Source organism: Phlebotomus papatasi, chromosome 1 (assembly GCF_024763615.1).
Source record: "Phlebotomus papatasi isolate M1 chromosome 1, Ppap_2.1, whole genome shotgun sequence".
Lineage (NCBI taxonomy): Eukaryota > Metazoa > Arthropoda > Insecta > Diptera > Psychodidae > Phlebotomus > Phlebotomus papatasi.
Window position 1 is genome coordinate 35,451,661 of NC_077222.1, and position 27,421 is coordinate 35,479,081.

Here is a 27,421-nt window from a genome sequence, read left to right on the forward strand (position 1 = left end):
ACTTTGTTGTTGATTTGTTGATTTTTGAGCAGGTATTTTCTGTTGAATTATTGGAACATAACTTTACAATTTTTTCACTTAACTTTTTTTTCTGAATAAAAACTGTATCACTTTAATGATTTTTTTTCAACATTTTCACAGTGTCTGAAATAAAATAAATTTCATGTAGCATATTTTCCTGTCTTTTCACTTTAAAAAAACAATCACTTAACATTATTTTCAGATAATTTATCAAAATCACTGCGGAAAAAAAGTGAGAGAGGTTACACCGTGCATGCAATTTTGTGAAAATCCCGTCAGTATTGAGAGCAAAATTGTAAAGTACAGTTAGTCAAATCCAACAGGTTTCCCCCCGTTAAACAATTAAAAGACTTTCAATCCATTTATTGACACTTCTTATTTCTGCTTTTCAAGTATAATCATTACAGAATAATTCATTTACAAACTATTATCATAAATATAATTTTACACAATTCCTATCTCTCTATCTTTTTGCATTATAGTTTCTTTCTTTTCTCTAAAAATCGATTTTTTTTTAGAAGAAATCGCCATGAAGTGATCCCAAAGTGATTGACGAGAAAACTCTTCCACATACCAAAAGAAAATTCCCACGGAAAAGAACATCGGGCAGTTAGAGAGATTTTTTTTAAACCTTTTTTTTTGCAAAGTTAGCCGAAGAAATTATGTACAAAAGAGGTAAAAATCGTGAGAAAACAACTTTATTTTAAATGTTTGAAGTTCTTTTCTTCTTCTTCGCTCTCAAATAAATGTGGAAAGTGTGGAAAAAACCCAAAGAAAATCAACAATCTTCCCACATCAACAGAAAATAAATGATCACAAATTTATCAATATCAGCTTGGAGGATTTGTTTTTGCAACTTCTCCCATTTATAATTCCCTCGAAGCTCTCTATCTCTAAGAACTTTTTTTTCTTTTTTGATTTTTCTTTTTGTCCATCAACCCATATCCGTTTGTAAACAAAATTAGACAATCATCTACTCATCAGATCATTCAAAAAAAAATCATTCACTCCATTTCCACAGTCATTAGTATATGTACAAGAAAATAAAGAGTTTTTGTTTTCTTCAAATATATATATATATGTATATAGCAAATTAAGGTAAATGATCAAAAGTGCATTACTCACTCACACTCACACTTTCCACGGGATGACTTTGCGCGCACCTACCTCACAGCTGCAACCCTTAGGGCTGATCCCTGGGTGGGTCACCGGGTGGATGTTGCTCGTGAAAATGCTCACTCCTGTGTCCCCGATCCGCATCATCACTCCCACCGGGAACCATGGCGTCCGTTTTGCCGGAATCATAATTTCCCGAAACATCATTATTTGCACTATAAATTTCCGCATGGGAATTCCCTTCCGTGGAATTTAATTTGGCGCCCGGACTGGCTGAATGTGAATTTGAGGCATCAGCACACGTCTTTGCAATCGATTGTGCCACATAGAAAGTACCATCACCACTACCCTCATCCGGATTGCCCATAGTGCTACTGGCAATTTTTTCCACCTGACTCATCCCCCCCACCACCAATGCATTCACCCCCTCCTGCACATCCACCTGATTTTGTGAATTGGACGCCACGGGACTCTCCACCGTGGACGTCTCAGTGGGAAAAATGTAATTATTCTCCTCGAAGTTCCGCTGAAAATTACTCCTTGAACCACCCTCACTGGCCACAGCCGGATCGGCTGAAGTTGCACTCAACGGAGTCGTCGTCGTTGAGCTGTGAAAAAGAAATTTAATGCGATAGGAATACCTAAGTAGGATATTCAGACAAACTTTGAATGACAGCAAAATAAAAAGGAAGAAATGTGATCAATATAGTTCCAATACGGTTTACAGACTAGATGAATCTCTGAGCTGAAGTTTAAATCCACAAATCAGTCTTCAAATATTGATTCATATTCCCCTATTAAAATCTTCAATATAAAAGTATAAAATTTCCTTTAAAAGCCAAAATAATACTCGACAAATATTTCATTAAATAATCTAGAATAGAAGTGTCAAACTTAAAACAAGTAGCCTGAATTAGAAGTTCCATAAAATCCATGATTAGTTTTTTTCAGCTTAGCTTAACTTAAAAGCTCAATGACAAATGTGAATCATCTTTTAAAGACTGACTCAAAAAGTTTAAAGATTTATTTGTACAGTAGGTGTCAATAGTTTGTTGCCTCATGTATGTTCGAGAAACCGGTGCAAAAAACGATAGAAAAAAAAACTTTTTAATTTTTTTTCGCAAATTAGTTGCCTGTAATCTATCTTATTTGAATCTCGGAAAAATTATTTAATTTTATTTCATATAAAAAATTATTGTTTTCCAAAAGTTGTTAATTCTTCATGCGTCAAAAGTTTGTTGCCTCACTTGAAAAGTTACTCAAAATGGTCAAAAACATGCAACTAACTTAGAATTAACCAGCTATATATTGAGTTTATGACATTTGAGATGCCAATGGTGCGTTTGGACATTTCTAAAGTTGTATATGATAAATAAATGTGTTTAAAAGTGAACAAGAAATAATCTGTTTTTCGATAATTCATAATTTAGTTTAAAATGGCAAGATAAAAGAAGCTAAAGAGTATGAAATCGTCCAGAGATACTGCCGAAATGAATCTTCGTCGTTAGTTACTAGATTTTATGAAAAATCACGAAAGATTATACATAAAATATTCAAATATTATAGTAATGAGATACGAGTACATCTGGAAAACGCTACTGGCAGACCTAGGCTATCGACTCTGAGGGTTGATAACAGCAATGTAACTATCTCTGATACCCAGCAACGAAAAGATTCACGGTTGAATAGGCTGCGACGGTGGCGGCCTCCTAATTTGTTCGGAGCGTGGTGGCCACCATGATAAACTTTTTCTAGTTCAGAGCGGTGGCCACCGCTCTAGCGTCACTGACTGTACATTGACTAGTAGTCACAAAGAGGCACGCTATGTTAAATTCCCATAAAGTGACTGATAGTTGTTCAGGTATTCTTGTACTGTGGTACCAACCGTGAACTTTCGTTGCTGGGTAGTGACCCTATGATGTCTGCTTCATAAATTGAAAGACAGTTGGTTGCTGAAGGAACACAGGTCCTTACTGTTACAAAAACAAGCCCATATTGAAAGAAAATAGTAAGAATGTTTGGGTGGCTCGCATTATTCCATTGGTAAACAAGATCAATCTGAATAAAAGGTTGTAGATTTACTTGAAACATGTTAAACAAGTAAAACTACAACCATTTATTCAGATTAGACTAGCTAACCAATGGAATATTGGGAATATTGCTTGTCTCCCAAATATTCTGACCATTTTCAGTTGATTTTTATAACATTAGGGACTTGTGTCCTTTCAGTAACCAACTGACTGCAAATTTTTGAAGCAGACATCATAGAGTCACTATCAGTGATACTTATAATGCTGTTATCGACCTTCTGAGTCGAAACCTTTGGTCGTCCAGTAACGTTTTTTTAGATGTGGCCGTACCCTATCACCATATATTTTGGCGATTTTATGTATATTTTGTAGATTTTCCATAAAATTAAACAATTGACGACGAAGATTCATTCCGGCAATATAGCTGGACAATTTCCCTCCTTTTAACTTTTTGTAATTTGCAATTTTTAACCTAAATTATAAATTATCAAAAAATAGATTATTTCTTGCTATTTATCAATACTTTTATATACATGTATTTACCATAGACAACTTTAGCAACGTACAAACCCAACATTTGCCTTTAAAATGACATAAACTTAAAATGTAACCGGTTAACATTAAGTTGGTTGTATGTTTTGACCATTTTAAATTAGTTCTTTAAATGAGGCAACAAACTTCTGATTTTTCAAAGATGACTAACTTTTAGAAAACAATAATTTTTTATATGAAATAAAATTAAATAATTTTTCCAAAATACATAAATAAGATCTACGGATTACAGGCAACTAATTTTCAAAAAAAAAAATCGAAAAAGTAATTTTTTCTATCATTTTTGCACCTGGTTTCCCGATTATACGAGAGGCAAAAAACTTTTGATAGCTACTGTAGATTGAGGGAAAATAAATATTAAAAAATTTTGATGCGTTAAATGTGTAAATCGAACTTTAATAGCTGATTAACAATCTTTGATAAATTGTCGGTAATTCCAAGACCTTTCCAACGACCCCAAACATGACCCGATTTGCTTGATAAATGCGCTCTCTAGTGTTTTTTTTTAATCTTTGACCTTGAAAACCGTTATTAGGAATGTTTCAACGCTATTTTCGTCTAAGAACGAAATGTTCGCCTGGGTAATCCATAAAACATATCCAAAAATGACAAAAATCGCACGACGCGTTTTTGAGCAATCCCAAAAAACATAGTTTTGGAGGGGAAGGGGAGGGGTGGGCAAAAAATGAGGGGCATGAAGACATTTCTCAGAAATCGCCTGAAACGCGAAAATTTGTCAACAAAAGTAGTCTCCGGGCGATGGAAGGTGGAAATTTTGGGGGGTGAAGAAATCGAGGAATTATATATACTGCTCTCTTCGTGGAGTTCGAGCAGTAAAATCATTAAATCTGAGCATATTGCTGCTCGAACTTAAAGAGAGCAGAATTTTCAACTTGTAAAACGGCTAGAGGCCAAGCGGTATAAGGAAATCGACATCTGATCTTCGACGACCACCCCCCATAAATCAATATTGGCTCCGTTCAGTAATAACCTTTCGAAGAGACAGAAGCACTCTAAAGCCAAGCCAAACCTATTCGCAAATCTACCGGAAGCCTAAAGTGCAAGTTCACGTACTCGTCGCTTTAGCGCTGTTTGTTTTGCCATTTCGAATTTCGGTATTCTTGACACTTTAATTGTCAATAACAACAATGTTAACAACTGTACGCATACGTTTGCTACAAAAAAAATGAATTTTTGTGTACTTTTGTGGAATTTCAGGATGGCAGAAAGTTTTATTCGTAATTTTATTACACTCGACTCTTCGTTATCCGGCTGACTGGGGGACAAAATGACATTAAGGTTTTTTGAATGATCAACGGTTTTTATGATTTTGTGCTGTGTGAATTTATTTTCTGTCCGTCAAATACACAAGAGAATTTTCTTCATGGTGTGCTTATGCTTAATTTTTTATCATAATTATGTATTTAAAACTTCGATACAATGATAATAATTCTTTAATTCACACTGGAGAAACTTCATGTTTAGTAAAAATAATTTTGAATACATCAACCGCCAGCGTTTGGAAGCTGTCCCCGGATAACGAAGTGCCGGAGAACAAAGAGCACTGTGTAATATAAATGTTCTTTCCATGAATTTTCTCACTTTTGTGTAACTTGTCGGTTTAAACGTTCGAACTTCCAACGGGTTTTTGCGTAAGTTCTCTCTGATATAGGGGGAAGCTTTGATGTTTCACATATACGCTACCATCAAACACTTCGTATTTCTTCCGTATTCCTTTATGAATCTCACATATGGCTATATATTTTAATAGCTACTCTTAAATCCCACCTCTCCTGAAAAAATTGGGTGTCTAATTCTTTTTTCCTAGTTTCAGGAAACAAAAATTAAAAACAGGTGCAAAACTGTAATTTTAATGTGTAATATTTTGTACAATTTTGCACAATTGATATCACTTTTTTTGGAAAACTACTATCACAGGATGTAGAGGGCTTATTAGGGTTTAAATTTGTATAAAAACCTCTTGGAATGAAGAAGGCCGTTTTTGTGGGTGGAAAAAAATTCGCAAACTTGACCCATATTCATCGATCGGATATTAAGAATTATTATGTATCGCATAGTGAATCTGGCAACACTATAATTTTAATGTTCTAACATAACCTCACTTGTGTGTTGCGGACGTCAATGCAACATAACCTTCAAATTTCCACATACATTTTGGGGTTGCCAAAGTGACATTTTCATGGAATTTGAAAATCAAAGAAAGAAAATGGATTCCTCAGTGTATAAAATTATGCCTTTTACAAATCTTCATAAAAGTAATATTAAAAGATATTATTCCTCACATAAACTATTTAATCAGATAGACTAGAGTTCCGTCTAAACAATGATGTGTAACTTTTAATGTCGGGTGCAAAATTTACGGTGAAAATGGGACGTTTTTGAGTGATGTAAATTATATGCGAAAATAGAAACTTGATTGAACTATCGGACAAATCGCCATTAAATTTTCATTTTCTTCTAGAGAAAAATGTGAGGATTTCCCAGGATTTTGTGAGATAGGATTTTGAACCTAGTAAGTAAGAGGTTTTTTTGGCATAGTTGGTGAATTGATACGGTTCGTGTTGTAGTCAGAAAAAATTACTTAACTTGGACATCATTTTTGTATGCGAAACATCAAAGCCTCCCCCTACCTTCGAATCGGTAAACGAAAAACCTCAACCGGAGAGAGCTCGCAAATCGGGAAGGTTATTACTGAACGAGAGGATTATCAAATAAGATCTTTTTTCTTACCCCTCCCCACCCACCTCTTTCCCACAAAAACCATATTTGAAATATATATATATATATATTTGAAAAACGGATCCTGGGATTTTTTTCATTTTCGAATATGTTTTAGAGTTATTCAAGGTGAATATTTGGACCTTAGACACATATGTTTGAAAAAATTTCGATATAAAATTTTCGAAGAACAAAGTTAAACTTCTGGAAGGTCTATTATTCAATCGATTTGCTTAAAATTGGATTTTTTGAAAAATTTTGAAACTTCCTATAAGACTGCAGCGGACCTAAACGGTAATGTATAATTGATATACCTTTCTCAGACTTAGTTTTTCATCTTTCTGTATGCTTGTTATTCATGCTAAGATATATTCTAAAATATGTTTTACTTAAACAATTTTTTATTTCGGAATGGTTTTTAAAAATTTATCAATTTAATCGGTATCGGTATTAAACCGATATGCACCCAGTTTCGAACTAGTAGGGCGGCATTTCTTGGATGAAAAGGCCCTAATTAAATCTTAGTGTTTTCGAATTATTTACCATTTCACGTTTTTCTTTAATTTTGGAAAATATCGCGTGGGGGTAGGGGGGGGGGAGCAAAAGCTTCTCCTTGTCTATTCTTCACTTTGCCTTTACTTTTCATTCAGATTATGAAATTTTTAATTTTGACATCAGGTTCACTCGGAGCAAAAATGGGCTATTTCGGTTTTGAATTTTGTAAATTTTGTGAGTTTGAAGATTCTGGAGATCCGTCCCAGTTTGTCCATTCGGCCCTCAGTAATTAAAACCCATATGGACTCCGGGAGTAATATGCTTTGTTTTCAAATTTTTGAAAAGCTTTAAAAATGATAAATTTTAGAACTTTCTTGGTTTAAAGATGATGATGAATAATTTTTAATTTTCCCTCTGCAAACTGATGCTTAGAGAATTGGTTTAAAAAATTCTTTGTTTTTCACAAATAGGTTAAATTAAGCTAATTCAAAACCTGCTCCAAATGGATTTTTTTCGCTACACCAAATGGAAACATCATTGTTTTCATGATACAGTACTAAATTATTATATTTATATATTTTCTATACCACAGTTTCATTATTTAGTTAATTTTGCTCAAAAATAAAGCGAAAATCCATTCATATTCACAAACTTTAATTTGTTAATTTCTCAGAAAAATTAAAAGTGTACCTTTTCACCATCAAATTTTTCATCGATCGACCATGTTTTCCAATGAAAAACATAATGATTTGTTTAACATTTATGTAATATTTCTGGCTAATTTTAGTTAAATTAAGTGCTAATCTCTATTGTTAAAAGTTCGTGAAGTTTTCAAATGAAATAATTACATCGTGAACAAAAAGGATTTTTCTGAAGTGTCTGCAAATGCTTCAATAGGAAACCCTGGAAATATGATTTTTTTAGAGAGATTTTCTTATGGTTTTTGAAGGGAAAGGAGAAAACACCAGGAATAAGAACAAATCCTGCGCTCAGGAGCAACTCAGCAAGGTTTTGGAAGCCTTTCGTCGCGGTATCACTTACATTGTTTGTCTCCAATTAGAAACATTCCCTTGTCTCCATTTGGATCAATATGTTTCCAATAGAAGCATTTTACGCTCGAGTATTTTTCTTGTATTTAAGAAGTTTTCAAATTATATTTAAAGAATTTTCACTAAACAGTAACATTCTGGAAGAGTCAAGGAACAAATTTATGTAATTCTCTTCAGAAAAAATATAAACTTAATGTGTTGAATGTTCTATCAAAGTTGAAGCGTCTGGAAATGGTTTTGAATTAGGACATTTACCCTACAACTTTTTTCAAATTTTAAAATGTCAATATTTTGTAATAATACTTTATAATATAATATTTTATAAATAATACAGAAGCAAGTTATTTTTCTTCAGAAAAAAAATTAGTGCAAAAAATAAGCTTGTGTAATTTTATCTCATAGAGCTCTTCTTACTCCACAAAAACATGATAAACGCGCAAACAATCCGTGACTTCTACAAACATCCCGCGAGAAAATAAACATCACAAAATCTCACCTGTTGGCATTCTCAGCAGCTGCCTCTGTATCACCCCCAGTTGTCTGAGTCTCACTCTGCACTGTTGTGGGAGTTATGGCAATCCTGCCCAGAGATATTCTCTGCAAATTGCCAAGATTAACCACGCGGATCCGTGGATTGTTGTTGTTTTCGTTGTTATTGATGAGGCCGCCCAGCACTGTGTTGGCCATTAAGTTTCTAATGCTCCGCATCAGAGGCGTATCTTCGCGATTTCTTAGGCCGGGCACAGGAAGTCTCCTGGCCAGGTAGGTAACATTTGTGAAGAAATTGTGGTTATTGTTGTTGTTGTCATTCTGACGATTTCCCCCCTCCCCCGGACGCCTTGCCTCCCCCGTTGCCGGTCTAGGGGCATTATTGTTGGGCCCTTGAACTGTTCCATTGGTCGCTGCATTGCTAGGATTTGCCCCAGCATTCCCCTGTTGGCCATTCTGGTGATTCTGATGGCGAGATCGCATCAAGAGTTGCTGTAACTGAGCTTGGTGAATAATCACAGGCAGCTCGTAGTGATGGAAAAAGTACACCATCGAGTGCTGCAAATAAGCGAGAATTGTGCCACAAGTTACAGAATTGCAGATGAGTTGCCAGAGTTTTTTGCTTAGATCACAAAAATGTGATATATTCATCGGTCGCTTTGATGAGCTTTCCGTCATCTAAGTCAGCAAGTCTTTTAACGGGCCCCTATCAAAATCCCGAGAGCTAAAATCCCGAAAGATAAAATCTTATGGGTCGAAATTCCGAATAGCCAAAATCCCGAAAGCTAAAATCTCGAAAACCAAAATTGCGAAAAGTTAAAATTCCAAAAAGCCAAAATCCCGAATGGCTAAAATGTAGGATAGCCAAAATCTCAAAATTCTCCGTATATTGTCGTCCCTTTCACGATTTTGACCATTTGAGATTTTGGCTTTCGGGATTTTGATTTTAGGGATTTTGGCTTTAAGAAATTTTGGCTTTCGAGATTTTTGCTTTCGGGATTTTGGCTTCTGGGATTTTGGCTATTGGCGTTCGGGTTCGAGATATTGGCTTTTGGGGTTTTGGCCGGTACCGCTTGTAACAATATGAAAATACACAGAATATGCAAGAATTGCTAATTAGGAGTAATTTAAGTGAATTCGTAGGTAGGTTCAGCAACTGGGTAATTAGTACCGTTTACAGCAAATAATTATGATTTCCGAGCGGAGAAATCAAAATGTTGAGAAATAAAGAAGACGTGTTGCTTCTTTCGATGTTCACTTTATTCTCCTTTCTTTATTCTGATACATGATATTTATATGATTGCTCTCCCTTAGATCTTCTTTGTCTTTTTTCAAATAATCTATTTTTAGAATTTTATGATCTTATGACGATTTGAATTTCGCAAGAAGTACATTCCTATTCAAGGTAATATAAACATTGATTTTTTGTCAATTAAACATCAAAGAGTGATCCATATAAGTCGAAACTGTGAAAGATAAATATTCTCAGAAAAATGAATTCTCAGAAAAAATAATATTAAACATTTCCACATTCTTATGTCGCGTCGATTCAAAAATGAGGACACTTAATATATGATTTATGATCGTGAGATCTAACTAAATGCACTGAGAGAAATCCGAAAAAGTTAAAATAATATTCCGGAAATGTTTAGTTTATTTTACCCTGCAGTATTGATGCGAAATCCGTGTAAATATTATGCTTTTAGGTGTATTAGGGGTTAAAGTTACCCTTTTTCATGTTAATTTTACCCTTAAAAAGGTGTAAAATTAACATTAAAAAATGTTGATATATTTTTACACCTAAAAGATGTTAAAGTTATGAGTAAAAAAAAAGTTAATCGCACCCCCGTTTTTTCTCAGTGTGAAGATAGCTGTTTTTCCAAGCGTCGATTATCGGGAAAAATTGATAGGTATAGAGAGATTACTTGTTGATCGCTTCAAAGTTCATGGAATTCAAATGCATGTGGCTCATTAAACAGATGCAATATTACAACAACAAAAACCAAAGCTGTGACAAAGTATCACAGCTTTGGTGAATGCCCGTCTTTCTAACTTAAATGCCTATACCTATAAAGTACTTTTGAGCTATTTGTCAAGAATCACGAGTAAAATCACTAAGTCCACGAGTTTAAGCATTTCAAAGGTTTTTTTTACTTAATATTATTTACTATTCACCTGTTCGCAACCAAAATAACAATTTATAAAACACTCTAAAGATCACTTAAAGTAACTAACCGAATTTAATTCCTGTGGCATACCTTTTAGCTCGGTATAATTTAATAAAATTAAAATTCGCATTCCTTTCTTTCTCAAAAGATTTGTATAAGTCTACCTCTAGAGCTCTAGACCCTTTCGGTCTCAAAATTAGGTTGATATAAATTGAATTTGTTGTGACGTTCAAAAGAAGAAGAGACCGAAAGAGAAGAACAGATATATGCAAAGCTTTTAATAAAAAAAGGCATTTGAAGTTCGATTACATGAAATTTTCCTGATCTAAAAGATGTGTCAGGGCCATAACCGACCAAAATTAATTTAGTTTCGTCAGGGATTCCAAGATCTTTCCAACAAACCGAAACTTGCCTCAATCCGTTGATAAATACCTTCTCCAGAGTCTATTTAAAGTAAGAATTTGGAAAAGAATGATTCAATGAAAATACCCATGAATCATTCCTAATAACGGTTTTTCAAGGTCAAAGGTTAAAAAGGCTCTAGATAGCGTTTATCTGAACCGAATGGAGTCATGTTTAGGCACGTTTGAAAGGCCTTTGAATTCCTGACAAGCCTGAATCAATTTCAATCGGGTATGTATCGATAATTAACCGATATTGCCCTGGACCCCGAAATAAATAATTATTAGGGTGTTTCAATAAGGTAAATTTTTTTGTCACTATTCTCGGGGTGCTCTACATGATGAGACAAGAAAGTTTTTCTTCGACGACCATATGATCAGACGCTGTTTAGAGGTGGCTGGAAGACCCTCTCTGTAGAATATTTTTTTGATTTTACACTACAGAGAGGGTTTTCCAGCCACCTCTAAACGGCGTCTGATCATAATGGTCGTCGAAGAAAAACTTTCTTGTCTCATCATATAGAGCACCCTGAGAATAGTGCCAAAATTTTTTTTCCTTGTTGAAACACCCTAATAAGACTCTCTGTAGACTCTGAATAAGGATGTCGTTGAACCCCATTTCGTGGTTCTTCCAAAACTGTCTCGCTCTCTACACGAAAACTCTGTGATTCCACTCAGCTGAGGAAAATTGCTTCGAGAATTTAAAATTATGCCCGTTACAATTTAATAGAAGAACTGACTTCTACACCGATTTATAACCGATAAGTAATTTTATCAGAAAGTAAATAGTATTTCACCTGAGCTATTTTAGACAATCTTCTGAGTGGTTCACTCCGTTCAATAAATCGGTTACGAACTGATAAATGATGCCAAAGTAATTTTTGAGGTATAGCGTCTAAGTCATAAGTTCGAGAACTTAGCAAAGTCTAGGACGCCTGCCACCCCTTTTCCTTTACAAGTGTAGGCAATTTTCTCCATTATGGACATAATTTTTTTTTCGTGTGTAGTGGCCATAAATCTTCTACATTACAAGAAATTTACTTCAAAATAGCATTGATTTGAGATTTGTCGAAAACGTACTGCAGCCATAAAGAAGCAATAGGAACGATTACTAAGATATCTGCCGTTTGGTTTAATTTGATTTAATTTACTGCTATATGCATTAGGGGATTTCCAATGGATTAGGTTGGTACTTCCATTAGACCACATATTTCTATTTCGGTGGCAGCCAAAATCCCGAAAGCCAAAATTCCGAACGCCATAACCCCGAAAGCCAAAATTCCAAATTCTTAAGTGTCATAGCTACTCCCACGATTGTACCCGCGCTTGCTGGAAGCAAAGGGAAATCTTCTGTGTCTTAGGAATTATTCTAAACATTTTCCTCCATATAATTTCATTCCAATCAGGATTTTGAAAATTCGGGAATTTGGCTTTCTGGATTATGGCGTTTTCGGGATTTTTGTGTTCGGGAGTTTGGCGTTCGGGATTTTGACCGGGATCCTTTTATTTATAGTTCAAATCGGTTGAAATACGTCTGGGTATATTCAAATTTCGAGCTTGACAAATTCATTGACAAGAAGACATACTAAATGCGATTGTTGAACTGAGAATATTGTTGACGAGTAGATATGAAGACATCCCTAGCATTGCTTTCTTAATTAGAATTTTACATTAAGAACAACAAGACAAACATATCCCAGAATTTATTTTAAATGTTCCCAAAACTTTTGAATAACTTGTCCCACAACCTTTCTTTGAGTATAATTAAAAATCCACCCGAAAGAGCTTTTGCAGTGAAATCTTTTTGTGGATTTTTTTTTCGTCTCATGTATGGGATAATAAATTTAGTGCACGACACACAGATTGTAATGGGAATCTCATGTTCTCACATTCCATCTATGGATTTTCTCCAAGGGACCTCATTCGAATTCTCCTGACTTTTCTTTTCATACCCACCAACCCCTAAGCCCCATACTTGCCCCGTCCATCTTTCACCAAGTGTTCATGTGCAATTCAATGAACTTGGATCACCATTTCCACGCGATTGTGCAAATTAATCAAATCCTCCAGGGACTCCACAAAGAATGGGCAATAAGGAGAACATTCCTGTACTTAGGCCAGCAGAGTGGGTGTAAAATCTAAGAGAGCAAATTTTCACAATTTGTGTGCTCATTTTCCAATCTATATGTCCATACTATACAGTATACTTTGGGTACTGTGCAAAATTGCCAAATGATCATTGTGATTTAATCTTGCAAACTATTTCGAGCAGAAATTAAATAGAAATCTGTCGATGGTGTGAGAGAATGGACGAGATGGCAAATTGTATGTACTGTTCATTAAATCCCCCTTTTTTCATGCTTCATCAATTTACATGACAGCTGTGTCAGGCAAGTGTCAATACCAAAACAAATAAGCTCTCCTAAGATTATTCGATTTTTCATAGGATATTGTTTGTTTGAGCCAATTGTGGCAATCATTTCAGGCTTCTAAAGTCCACAGATATTGTCAGAATTGCTGGCTCATTTTTCTGTGGACTGAGAAGGGAAAAAAATTGAAAAAGCCTCCAACCCAGGCGCGCCTGTATAGGCCGCGAAGGTGGTGTGTCAAATCAGACTAGCGAAAAAAGTAGTCTGTGAGTCACATAATGCCTTCTCCTGGCGAGGACATGGATTTTGGTGAGACTTCAGGATCCACCACTCTCCCTAATGCTACAATCAGCAATGAATCTGAGAACCTACCAGAGAGAGGCACCCCTGCAGCGACGGGTGCAGACATCTACAGAAACTTTCAAGCTGTCAAAAGGAAGAGGAGCCCAAAAAAGACTCTAGTAGATTACCATCGTGTACAAAACAACGCAGTTCCCACTCGCAATCGATTCGGTGCCCTTCCTGTGGACGATGAAAATCCCACCGAACGTCCTGAGAAGCCTACACCCATGTATGTACGTGGTGCAACTAACATTGCTAACCTCCCTAGAGTTATGGTTGGTCAGGGAATTCAGCGATATGATATTAAGATCCTTAAGAGAGGTCTGGAAGCCAAGCTTCAGCTTTTTGATGTATCAGAATATAGAAAGGTGCAAGAGATTTTCATAAGTACAAAAATTCCTTTCTACACATACCAATTAAAAAGTGAGAAACCTCTCCGTGTAGCTATTAAGGGCCTTCTCCCGGACACGGGTACTGATATTATTAAGAGGGAACTACAGGTGCTGAACTACCAGATTAGAAATGTGTCAGAAACTACTAACTATAGGGGTGAAAAAACCGGTGTTTTCATAGTTGATCTCGAACCTGGTTATGTGGGGTCTGGGGGTCACCACCCAATTTATGATTTGAAGAGATTTATGCATTTGGTTGTCTCCGTCGAGGAGCCACGTAGTAAGAAAGAACCTATTAGATGCTTTAATTGCCAAGAATTTGGCCACACTAAGAATAGATGTGGATTACTCGCGATTTGTGCTGTATGCGCCCAAAATCATAAGACGGAATTATGTTCAGTGAGCAGAGATAATATGAGCATGAAGAAATGTAACAATTGTGGCGGGAATCACTCTGCTAGCTGGAAGGGCTGTGGTGTATACAAGGAGTTTCTCGAAAAAATAAACCCCAGACAGCGTAGGGAGTTCAGAAATGCAAGAAATAACGCTAGAAGCACTGTACGGGACAACAACGATAGAATCGTGAGAAACATCTTAAGACGTAATCAAAATCAAAACAACCAGCCAATTAACAGAGTGAGGTTAGATCGCTCCTATGCAAATGTCACTGCTAATGGTGGCACCGGTAACTCTGACTCTACTAACCTGAATACGCCTCTGAGGCGTAGTGATGACATGATACAAATCATATTTATGATGCAATCCAACATCAATGCAATGCAGACCAACATGTCTGAAATGCTGAAGAAGCAGAATGCTATGGAAGAGAGCATTAAAGCTCTCTCCAACGCGGTGAACCAACTTTTGCATAGAAAATGAATCTCAACATAGCCATTTGGAACGCTAACGGGCTCAGTCAACATAAGCCGGAAATCCAAAAATTTTTGCTCGAACATAGCATCGACGTTATGTTGATTGCTGAGACTCACTTCACTACTAAAAACTTTTTTTGTATACGTGGTTATATCACATATGACACGAAGCATCCGGACGGTAAAGCTCACGGTGGAACGGCAATACTTGTTAGAAGAGGAATAATGCATCACGAGCTCCCAAAACATAGTTTTAGACATCTCCAAGCCACCAATATCGCAGTGAAAACGCGCTCTGGTATGATTACAATATCATCCATTTATTGCCCGCCAAGATTTTCTATAAATGAGCAGGAATTCACGGATTTCTTCACATCCCTCGGTGAAAAGTTTTTTGTCGGTGGCGATTTCAATTCAAAACACACCTTCTGGGGCTCTCGGCTCATTAATCCAAAGGGAAAACACCTTCTGGAATCCATAAGAAGAAACAACTTGACACCATTATCTACAGGACAACCTACTTACTGGCCTACGGACCTTAAGAAAACCCCAGATCTGATTGACTTTGCCATTGTGAAAAACGTAAACAATAATTGTGTGACCATCAAATCGTGCTTCGACCTTTCATCGGATCATTCGCCACTTCTCGCCTCCATCAGCCTGAAGCCTGTCAAGGTTGCCCCTAATAAAAAGCTTACTAATCGCAAAACTGACTGGAAGTTCTATAACGATTTTCTTCGTATGAATTGTAATTTGAATATTCCTCTTAAAACAGACAATGACATAGACAAAGCCGTTGCAGATTTTTCAAATTTATTGAAAGAAGCTGCATTGAAATCTACACCTACACCGTCTAGTCCATGGAGCAACAAATCTACGCAATATATTTCCTCAGATGCGATTAGAGAGTTGATTCTTGAAAAAAGAGCAGCAAGGAAAAAATTTCAAGAGACGAGATCCCCGCTTGTGAAAAGGCTCTATAACCATTTATGCCGCAAATTAAAAAATCTATTGAAAATCGAACAAGACGAAAACCTTCAGAAATTTTTAAGCCAACTGGCTCCAACTGCTGAAACTAACTATTCACTTTGGAAAACTATTAAAGGATCTAAAAAACCGAAAATTTCTGAACCTCCAATCAGAAACGATAAAAAATGGGCTAGAAGCGATGCTGAAAAGGCAAACTCATTTGCTATGCATTTAGCCAAAGTATTTACACCCAACGAGTCAGACAGTGTAGCGACACTCCCACCTTCAGGATATCTGAATACGTCACCTACAATTAAGGTCTCAGAGGTTTCGTCCGTAATTCGAAGGGAAATTAACCCTAAAAAAGCTCCAGGCCACGATCTCATTAATGGAATGATGCTGAAAAAAATGCCCCCCATCTGCGTTAGACTCATCACCTATATAATTAATGCAATTCTGAGGATCGGATATTTCCCATCTGCTTGGAAGAAATCTACCATTATCATGGTTCCAAAACCTGGCAAAGATAATACGAAAGTCGCATCTTATCGCCCAATAAGCCTGCTTCCAATCCTTTCCAAATTATGTGAGAAACTCATCTTGAAAAAACTTAGACCTCTACTCACAAAACTCAAAATTATCCCGGATCATCAGTTCGGTTGCAGATCGGGTCATTCCACCGTAGAACAAGTTCACAGAGTCGTTGCAGAAATTCAGTCGTCTCTCGAAGAAAAAAAGTTTTGTAGCGCAGTTTTTCTGGATATCGCACAGGCTTTTGATAAAGTGTGGCACGAGGGATTACTCATAAAAATTCGGCACCTTCTTCCTGATGAGTACTATGTGTTCTTTAAGTCCTATTTGGAAAACAGAACATTTAGGGTGAGACACAAAAGTGCAGTTTCGGACGAACATGGAATTGGTTCTGGCGTCCCTCAAGGCAGTGTTCTTGGGCCTGTCCTCTACCAAATTTTTACTGGGGATATTCCAAAATCTGATCAGGTGGTTATGGCAACATTCGTCGATGATACGGCTTTGCTCTCAAAGCATATTAATCCCAACACTGCAAGTAGAGAACTTCAGGAACATCTTCATCAGATTGAGAATTGGCTCAAAACATGGCGTATTAGGGTTAATGAATCCAAATCCTCACATGTCACGTTTACTCTAAAGAAGAGGCAGTGTCCTGCAGTATTTTTAAACGGTATTCAAATTCCAAGAAGCGATAGTGTAAGATACTTGGGTATGCATCTGGACAAAAAATTGAATTGGAGGCACCACTTGCAGTGCAAAATCTCGCAGCTTAAGTTGCGATATCGTGGACTATACTGGATGTTGGGCAGACACTCAAGATTATCAACTTTCGCAAAAGTTCTCATATACAAAGCGGTGCTTATGCCTATTTGGAGTTACGGTATCCAGCTTTGGGGCTCGACCAGCAACTCAAACTTGAGCGTTCTTCAGAACTTTCAATCTAAGGTATTGCGGAATATAGTCAATGCTCCGTGGTACATTAGAAATATCGCTATTCACAACGACTTGGGTGTGAGAATGGTTAGAAATGAAATCGAGGAAGCTAGTCGTCGATACAAGGAGAGGATTGGGAGTCATCCTAATAGTCTCGCCAGAAACCTATTTAATAGGACCACTTATCGTCGCCTGAAAAGGACCGATCCTGTTGACCTTTCTCGTAGATGGGGTTTTTGTTCCTAATTATTTGATATTATCATTTAATTAGTTGTGTTTTCCGGGGTTTGAAGCGGACAGGTGTTTGATCTGTTCCTTCGTTGTCTATGTGGTTTTTAAAAAACACTCTTGCAATGGAGTACAAATTAATTTTGAATTTACTTATTGTCATGTATAATTGACAGATTGTAAATAAAAGCCGAAAGGTAGTTAAAAAAAAAAAAAAAAAAAAAAAATCAATTTACATTTTGTGTTTGTACGTTTTTAAGGTGAGCTTTAGCCCTCAGTGTGTGAGAGAATATATGTATGGATATGTATATGGAGGAGGGGTTGTTCTACCATGCTAAAAGCGTTCAGTATTTTCCACTAATTGGTTCAAAATCTCTTTTTCCATTTCACTCTTTCACATATATGCATTTTCATTTTCATTTTGTGTTGTGCTTCTCCACCAAATATTTCCCGTATGTTGCAATCAATGTCAATTTCCCCACTTTTAAGCCCCAAAACACTCTTTTTCCTATTATACGGCATTAGCCACACCGGAAATCTCAATAATTCTCCACAAGAAACTATGCCAACATGTTAATAGAGACCTAATAGACACAGGTGTGACAAAGCTTCTCAGCTTTGCATGATACTCAAAGTTGTGATTTTGATATTGTATGCCTTTTAAATTGTTTGCTCACTAATTATGTATGTATCACTAATTATGCATAATCCTATATGTATCCAATACGAACTTTGGGCATAAAACAATAAATAATATTATTATTATTTCGATGAAGAAAATGTTTAGTAATTTCATGGGAAAATTATCCTGTGTTCGAACGTTTGATAAAGTTTTCTTCAAATAGGCTTTTTAAAGTTTACCGGTTCAGAATCGATTCACAATCCACCTTCAAATTAAAAAAAAAAAAACTTAGTGAATCAACTAAAATTGAACAAAAATTGTTCAACTTAACCGGATCCCAATTCAAAGACCTTTCAAATGTTTCCAAAATTGTTTCAATCACTTCAGCCATAAATCTGTGACATTTAAAATTCGTTGACACAAAATATTGTCGTATACGTAAGTCCTAGAAAAAATATGTAACATACAAAATTAAAAAATAAACATGTTTTATTTTTAACATTTTCAATAACCAACAAGTTGTGGAAGGGAAGGAAATGAACCTTGAGTATAATATGAGAGATTTTCCTGAAAACCTCAAGTGGCTATCTCAAACCGTTTGGCCTATAAATCCACTCATGGTCAGATGGACTGCCGAAAACCCAGTGTGACATATTTTTTCAGACATTTTCTGAAACGCAAAGATATGGGAAAAATTGACCCCTGAGGCTGAAAGGTTGATCTTTCGAAATGTCCAAAAATCAAGATATTACATGCTTTGTAATATTCTCTCTATGGATTTTGTGAAATAAGAAACCTCCAAATAAATTTCTCTATTCCATAATACAGGTAAATTTATTTCATTAAATGACAAGTAAGATTATTGAATGCACTACTGATAAGTGCATCAGTATTCAATTAAAATGATGTAATCTGAGAGAACGGGAGAAAGTTCAATGTTGCATTCTATTAAATGCTCATAGATGCGTCACACAGTATTATTTCCATTAACAATGACAGGTACTTATACTAAAATTCAACCTCACTCCATTTACTCCCCATCGACCAAATCACCATGCATTCACCTAATCTGTGAAATTCCATTTCATACAATATAAGGGGTGCGCAAATTCACAAAAATTGTTAAAATTACTAAAATGTTTATACAAAAATACTTCATACAATTGACAATAATAAAAATTTGCTGTCAATTTGAACTTAATCTTAAATTATTTTAAAAAAATCCTAAAATAAAAAGAAACTAAATAAAACTTCTTTCAAATTTAATTGTCATCCGAACTAAAAAGTAGCCCGATACTAAAAAAAACTGAGTTAGCGAGAGTCTACTGTAAGGGCCTTGACAGACCTGAGGATTATCCGAGAGACGGCTTAGCATAATTATATTGGAAATAATGATTAAACTACATTTCCGTCATTTCCCACTAAGTCGTCTCTCGGCTTAAGTCGTAAGTGTGTCCAGGGCATAATAATAATATAGCAACTTTGATTTAAATATGTTCACATCGTTCACATCTTTTAATCTAAAAGGCACTCAATGGGTTAAGTGGTAGAATACTCGCTCTATTATGTAAGAACCGCGGCTTTGAATCTTCATTGGATCACCTGGAATTATTTTTACTGTTCCCACTAGAGATCAAACGGTTAGAGATAGACACTTGGGACTATCGGGAGACCCCCATACATAAATCAGCCTCCGTAACTTTAATATGTTTCTCATTTTCCTCCTACACCCATTCTCTTCCAAAACCATGTTTTTTTCTTTTTGAGATTACCTAAAACCTTCACTTCGAAAACACCATAGAACCTCTTCTAATAACAGTTGGGTTATGAAGGTTCTACGTCTAGGGTGCATTCTTATCACCCGAATGGGCCCATATTTGAGTTTGTTAGAAAGGTCTAGGAAATTCTGATAAGTCTAAACCGATTCCCTCCGAACCGAACGGTAATGAATCAGGAATGAGCCCATACATAATTTTTATTCGAAAATCAATTGTATTTTTTCTAAGCTTTTTTGGTCGACTTTTTGCGTACTTAATCAGTTGTAAACCGGTTAATGATGCGAAAGTATTTTTGAAATATAGTAACTAGGTCACGAGTATGAGCATTTCCCAAAGCATGGGACGCTTAGCCAACCCTTTTCCAATTAAAGATGTTCGAATTGTCCCTTATTAAGTAAGGGCCCTTATTAAGTAAGGGACTATGAATTCTATTACTTATGCTTAAGAAAGACTAATAATGCATGCCTAGGAAATTTCGCTTGTATAAAGGCCTAGTGCTAGTTTTTCTATGGGATATTGCATCATTATTATTATTATGGTATTAATATAATGCAGAAGATTGGACAGTAGATTAGTAAAATTGGTCAGTAAATATCAATTTACAAACTTAAATGCATTTTAAGTGCAAAAAGATATCAAAATATTGTTGAAAAAGAGACAAATTGGAAATTACGAATCATCTGGACATCTCAGATATGTTTCCGTCTGATCTGACTAAAATAGAATATTTTACTAATCACAAATGTTTGTTCTCTTAATATTAAAGTGATGGCCTCTACAACACTACAAAAATTTATATACATATTGAACAGTTTTCCTACACAAACGTGGGGAATTTGCTTTCATATGGACATAAATTTCTTTAGTGTGTAGAGGTCATAAGTCTACAGCTACAATTTTAAATCAAAGTTCAATTTAATTTCAAACTTGTTTTCAAAATTATTTTTTCTAATTTTTCTTTGATTCTTCAAAAATTCCTAAGTCATCATCTAAAATTACGTTTTCGATTGGTTGCCAAAAATAATAAAATTCAACACCCCTAAAATTTATACCACAAATGCAAATAACTATTGTAAAATCCCCTTATCGATTTATTTTCCATTTTCCCAATAGAATTACAAAACGAATCTGTGATTTTTTCCCAAAGCCGAAAATAAACCAATTTAAAAGCATCTTTTTGGTGTAATGAAGTCTCTATGGTAGGGATTTTTGTAGAAAAGAAAAAAAAAACGTAGAGTAAATTTTCATTTTGCACTGTGGTATACATAAACCCGAACACGGTATGTATTTAATATCCAATAGAGTGCTGAAGATATATTTTATGCTTGAAATGATTTTCCAATAAATGCTGATGATGGGCCACGTGAATCGTGCTCTGCATCCGATTCATACCTTTTCTGCCATCCACCTCGAACACATCATTCAATCTCAGTCACGTGGATCCCAGAGTTATCCACGTGATGGGGATTTTCATGAAACAAAGACACACATTTTGCACAGCTTTTCCATCCCCCCATCGGTACCTGTCTCACCTCTCCCCCCTTTCCATCACCTAACAGTGTCAATGTGTTTGTGTTTTGCGTATTAACCCTCATGTCGTCATTCTGAAGAAAATGTGCAATTCTCCAGCCATTGAGATGACTGCACACTGACTGTCGAGAATAACGTCAGAGCAGGTTTTTCCAAGCTTAAATACATACATATGCCCTGTCAACCCCATACAAATGTTAGAGTATTGCGTAAAGTATATTTCGAAACCTATATAAACACACAATTAAGTTATTGAAACTTTCGAAAGTTCCACTTTTTGCAAACCCCTTTTGTGTCGTAATTGAGAATCACACCCAACTGAAAACTTTTCAATGAGGCAAATTTACACAGCTCCAATGTCAAAAGAAATAATATGTACAACTTATAAATAAAAAAAAAAGATTACAGAAACAGCTTAAATGCCTAATAATTCTTTATGGTTTTGATTATATTTATACAAATCCTTAATTATATCAGATATACTATTTGTGTAGTCTATTTCAGGAATACGATAATATTTATAAAGAATATCGCACGAATAAAAAAAGAAAATTCTGCTTAAAGAGTTTACAATACAATTTTGATAAAACATAGTCAAAATGTAAAATTAAATGAGAAAATAAAAGGATAAATATTTATATTCCAAATACCATTGAATCATTCCTAATAACGATTTTACAATATCAAAAGTCAAAAAAGATCTACGCCGCGTATTTTTCAATTGAATAGGTTATAACCTATTCATGATTGGGCTTGTTGGAAAGGTCTTGGAAATTCTAAAAAGGCAGAACCAATTCCTTTCGGTTATGAACCGGGAGAAAACAGATTTATTAACTGATAATTTTTTATCAGAATTTTTAATTCAATTCTAAGCTATATTGAGAGAACTTTTGAGTGAATTATTAATAAATAGGTACAAATGGGTTGTGAATTTGTTTATGGTAAATAATACTAAAGTTATTTTTTAGGTGTAGGGGGAAGTGGGGCTACTTTGAGCTGTGGGGCTATATTGTTATACGATTTCTTCGCATATTTGTAAAGGAAATTGGGTTTTAACATGATGTAATTTGAATAGATAAAGCAATTGTGGATCTAAATAAAATAATTGTAAGGACCAGCTTGATTTAGAAATAGGCAAAAAATTCGTACTCTGAAAACAATATCTCGTAAACAATCTCGTAAAAAAATTGTAAAATAAATCGATTTATATGGAAAAGTAACAAAATGTTTGCCTACCCCTGTCGCCATAGGAATTCTCGAAAAATCTTTTAATTTTCAACAAGATATCTTGTTACAACCGAATCTACCACAATTAATTAACAAAATTCTTGTAGAAGTTTTCTCAAAATCTGGTTTTCTTGGGAACTTCTCAATAGATGGCACCGCAAAATATATCGTTTTCTCTTTAATATTTATCTCTTTCTCTTAAAATGGTCTTGGAAAATTTTCTGTCAAATTATTCATCAATTTGGTGGAAATAATAATCACGATTTTCATGCTTTATGTTATATTTATCTATTAAACGCCGGTATGCTATCTGCAGGAAATGGTTAAATAGGACTTTAGAGACCATTTCCGACTACAAAATCGTCATTTTTTGGTGAATAAAAAATAGAATACTGACAAAACTCTTACAAGATTTTGTATATTATTAGTAAGAAATGTGGAGTATCCGGTATCAGCAAGATATCTTGTTGAAAATGAAAAGATTTTACAAAAGTTCCTATGGCGACAGAGGTAGCCAAACATCTTGTTACTTTTCTATATGGGGCAACGAGATTTTACAAAATTTTTACAAGCGATTTTTTTCAGAGTATAACAATCTAGCCCCACAGCTCAAAGTAGCCCCACCTCTCCCTAACGATCAAGTCATGAGTTTCAAGACTTTTCATGCATGGGACTTTTGTGTTCCGTGTGTTTCGTGAATATAATAGTTATATAACATTTTTTTTTTGAAAAATATCATAAAATTTTCAAGTTGCGATGTCGATGTCTTGAATGGATATTTTTAATTTTTTGTCTATTTGATAATCAAGATTTATTCTAACTCTTCCTAAAAATACTTTAGTTATTTTTTTAAGTATCCCCTTCCGACCTATATATACATTGGATTTCTCATATTCTTGTCCACGTAAGAAACATTATACCTGAAGGTTTGCAATCTAATAAAAATCAAACATAAAGTAGGATAGCATTTCTCACTTAAATCTGTCTTTTCACTCTGAAAAGTCAATCTTTCAGCCGTGTTTTTCATTCTTCCTCAGTCCATAAGAGCTTTTCTAAAGGGTTGAAATGTCACATATATCTTTTAGAGCTACCATAAATTTTTCACTCATTGAATATTGCAGCATTTTGCGGAACTGGTTGGAAGAAATACCGAATCTGTCTACATACTGCCGAGTAGTTGTGAAAACTTTTGCAAGAAGTTTAGTGTGAACTTTCGAGTGTTAGATGTTGTAGGTAAAGAATGAAAAAAAAAAAAAACAACAGTCCCTCGAGAGTCACACAAACTTCCTTTTAGTGGGTTATAATTCTTTTATTACCTGTATAAAAAGCCATGAAGTGACGAGCGCCAGACTGCTGTATTGTCCATTAAATCGATAGTGATAGGCATAGAAGGAGAATTGGTAGAGGTAGAAGAATCTGAAAGTAGGAAGAGAAGGTATACCCAACTTAATAAATCTATCAAAATTTTTTTGACATTAATCTTACATGTAACAATATGGAAGTGTTATATGAGACATTTTCTTCCCCATTCTAATATGTTCTAGGGCTTGAAAATATATAGGACAAGAGCAAATCGTCATAGATTTTCCATTTGATGACGTGAATTCGATTTTTTTCATAAGCGCAATAGATTTTGTGACATTTTCAGTTGATGGCACATTCATACAGAAAAAAAGAGCTTCTACCCCAAATGATGACGAAGGCGACAAGCCGAAAAAGCTCCCCAAAGAGGATGAAAAAGTGGGTGAGTTAACTCGTCAGAAAAAAAAATCACACGATGCGGGAAATTATTAGAAGTTTTATTCCGCAGAAATGAACTTTATTGGAAATTGCTATGGGAAATATACTTTAAAATATGATAAAAAAAACGTTGTAATGATTTTTTTTCAGCTGGAGAAAACATTGGTTGAGTTTTTATTAGGCTCCTAAAAAAATTGAAAAGTTGCGGGTGATTTTTGAAGGGGAGAAACAAATTATTGATGCTGTAATTTTTACTGAAACTTTCTTTTGAACAGTATGTAGGGTAAGTGTGCCAAATTTCGACATAGTTGCATGCAAGCGTTAAAGTCTCAAGTTTGAAATGTAATATTTTAAATTCAAATTGATTTTTTTATTCTTTCTTCTGAAAGAGTGTTGCTTGGAACCTTGTAAAGAGTTTACCGTCTTTATTTACTCTATAATCATTCTTAAGACATTTTAAAATGAATAAAAATATAGACATAGCTTTGGTTCCCTATTTCGGCCACCTTCATTCTCATAGTTTCTTGCCCTTCGGGAATTCCTCTAAAGTCTTTTTCACATCATATCGTTCGTCAAAGCTACATTTTTTGTTATTTTTTGCATTGTATAATCTCTAGAGTACGTAAAATCTAAAAGTTCATGGAAATTTGAGGAACAAAAAGGTGGCCGAAATTGCAAGCTGGCCGGAATTTGGCACACTTACCCTACCTAATGATGAAAAAATACATTAGAAAAAAATGATATTCAATATACATATTTTTTATGATATTGAAATTACCAGGAGTAAGTAAAATGTAGAACTCATTTTTAAGTTTTAACTCATAAAATTAATCTGTAATATAGAGATTCCATAGTAATAAATACATTTATTAATTTATCGAAAGCCAATGAGAGAGAACAGTAATATAAACTTTTTTTTTATATTACAACAAAATTTCCGTTTCCGAAACTCAGGGGGTGTCTTATTTTGATATTTTTTTTTGTTAATCGAAATTTAATGGAATGCTATTTGTCCTGTTTGCCTATTGGTCTGCACTTTCATCTGTTTATTATTATGAGATATCAAGGAATCAGATAGAATTATTAATATGGCCATAATTCTAACTCTTTCTTTAAATTAATTTCCCAAAGATTAGAACCAGTTGTTCAGACTTATCCTTTCAGATTCCCAAACCTTTAAAATACACCAAAACTTGCAGCAATCGATTGATAAATCGACCGCTCAGAATAAGAAAAGAATAACTCGCAGTAGGAAAATTTTACAAGAGAGCGATTTGCAGTTGAGATTTTAAATGCAGAGTATAGGATTTTTGAGATTTTATAATTTTAATATAATTTTAAAAATTATATTATTTTAATTTTAAATTTTAATTTTAAAATTTAAAATTAAAATTAATTTTAAAACTGTATAATTTTAAAAATAATTAACTTTCAAGTATAATATTCACAAGGAATGTAGATGGTATAATGAAGTATCCAAAAAGGTAATAAATTGATTTTTGTAAAAACTCGAGTTGTTCGACTTATATTTTGACAAGTTGAAATACAATCACTACAGAACTTTAACTCTTGATTTTCAAAAAAAATATAAAATTATATAAAAAAAACATAAAATTTGATATATGATATTGGAAATAAATATTATTACTATTATTATTTCAAAAATATTTTCGTGTATGACCAAAAGATTCCCCTATACAACTTCGAAAATGACGGAATAATGTTAATAAAGCGAAATTAAACTATAATAGGAGTGCCCTCCAAAGACTATAAGCCGCTATCTGAAAACGTTTGAATTTTAGCTCTGGTAACGTGCAGTCCAAAAATGAGATAGACTGAAAACATCATTTGCGAAAAATTCTCTGATTTTTTATGACAGGAATTAGGGATAGGGTTTCGGGCTTCGCACACACTCTGGCTTTGAACACTTCATGTATTTCCCGTATTCCTTTAATGATTGTTACCTATCTTTGTCTTCTTAAGTCACACATTTCCTGAAAAACTGAGGTCAGATGCATAAAAGAAACATAAGAAAAACGTACAATGTACGAAGCTAGAGTATGTGCGAAGCCTAAAAGCCTTCCCCTAATTACACGGAACATTTTTGGGGGTGAAAAAGGCAGAGGTTCTACATTGTTCTCATGGTAAGTTCGAGCAATTTTACGTTTTTACCATTAATTTTTTATTTATTTTTATTTGGTTTCAAAACTATTACGCAACTATATTAGTGCAATTTAATAAGCCATACCTTCACCCTTTCCTCAATATAACCATTAATTGTATTAACCCCAGTAAATATTTTCGCATATCAAACACGAGCTTTCCATTTCAATTTTCTTCTGTTCTATAGCAATTATTTCCTCTATTTTCTTTTTACTTCATATTGCTGCCTGATTTGTGTGTGCTTTTTACATACATAAAAAGCAATCTCTCTAATTGTTTATCGTGAAATAGTAAATCCTTTAAAATCATTTGAGTAATTTTGCAGCAATTGAAGGTATAGAGAAGTGAATTTTACAAATTTAAATTCCTAAGCCACCAATGAGCATGTTTTTTCCATTTACTTTATTATATTTCCTCTTTCTCTAGAAAGTTCCAGACGAGGAAGGGCAAAAAACACCCATGGAAAAATTGGCAAAATGGGAATTGAGAATACCAAATGTTGGAAAGAGAAAAAAAGTTGCCAAGAAATAATAAACGATTTCGATAAAATTTTCACGCCTATTTTCATTCTTTATTTAAGAACAAACAGGAAGAAGCACAAAAATTCATCATTTCATGTCTTCTCCTTTTTTTTGCTCCAAAAAAAAAACATGTGTAAGACTTTT

At 34.6% G+C, this 27,421-nt stretch overlaps 1 protein-coding gene across 1 annotated transcript in view; it reads right to left on the reverse strand.

Annotated features, from left to right (window-relative positions):
• Positions 1–369: 369 nt before the first annotated feature.
• Positions 370–27,421, reverse strand: part of LOC129798953 (membralin) — a 116,693-nt gene continuing 89,641 nt past the window's right edge. The window contains exons 8-10 of the mRNA XM_055842483.1: positions 24,170–24,269; positions 8,499–9,049; positions 370–1,745 (exon numbers count right to left, since the gene is read on the reverse strand). Coding sequence (XP_055698458.1) covers positions 1,205–1,745; positions 8,499–9,049; positions 24,170–24,269 — 1,192 coding nt within the window. The 3' untranslated portion in view covers positions 370–1,204. The remainder of the gene's footprint in view (positions 1,746–8,498; positions 9,050–24,169; positions 24,270–27,421) is intronic.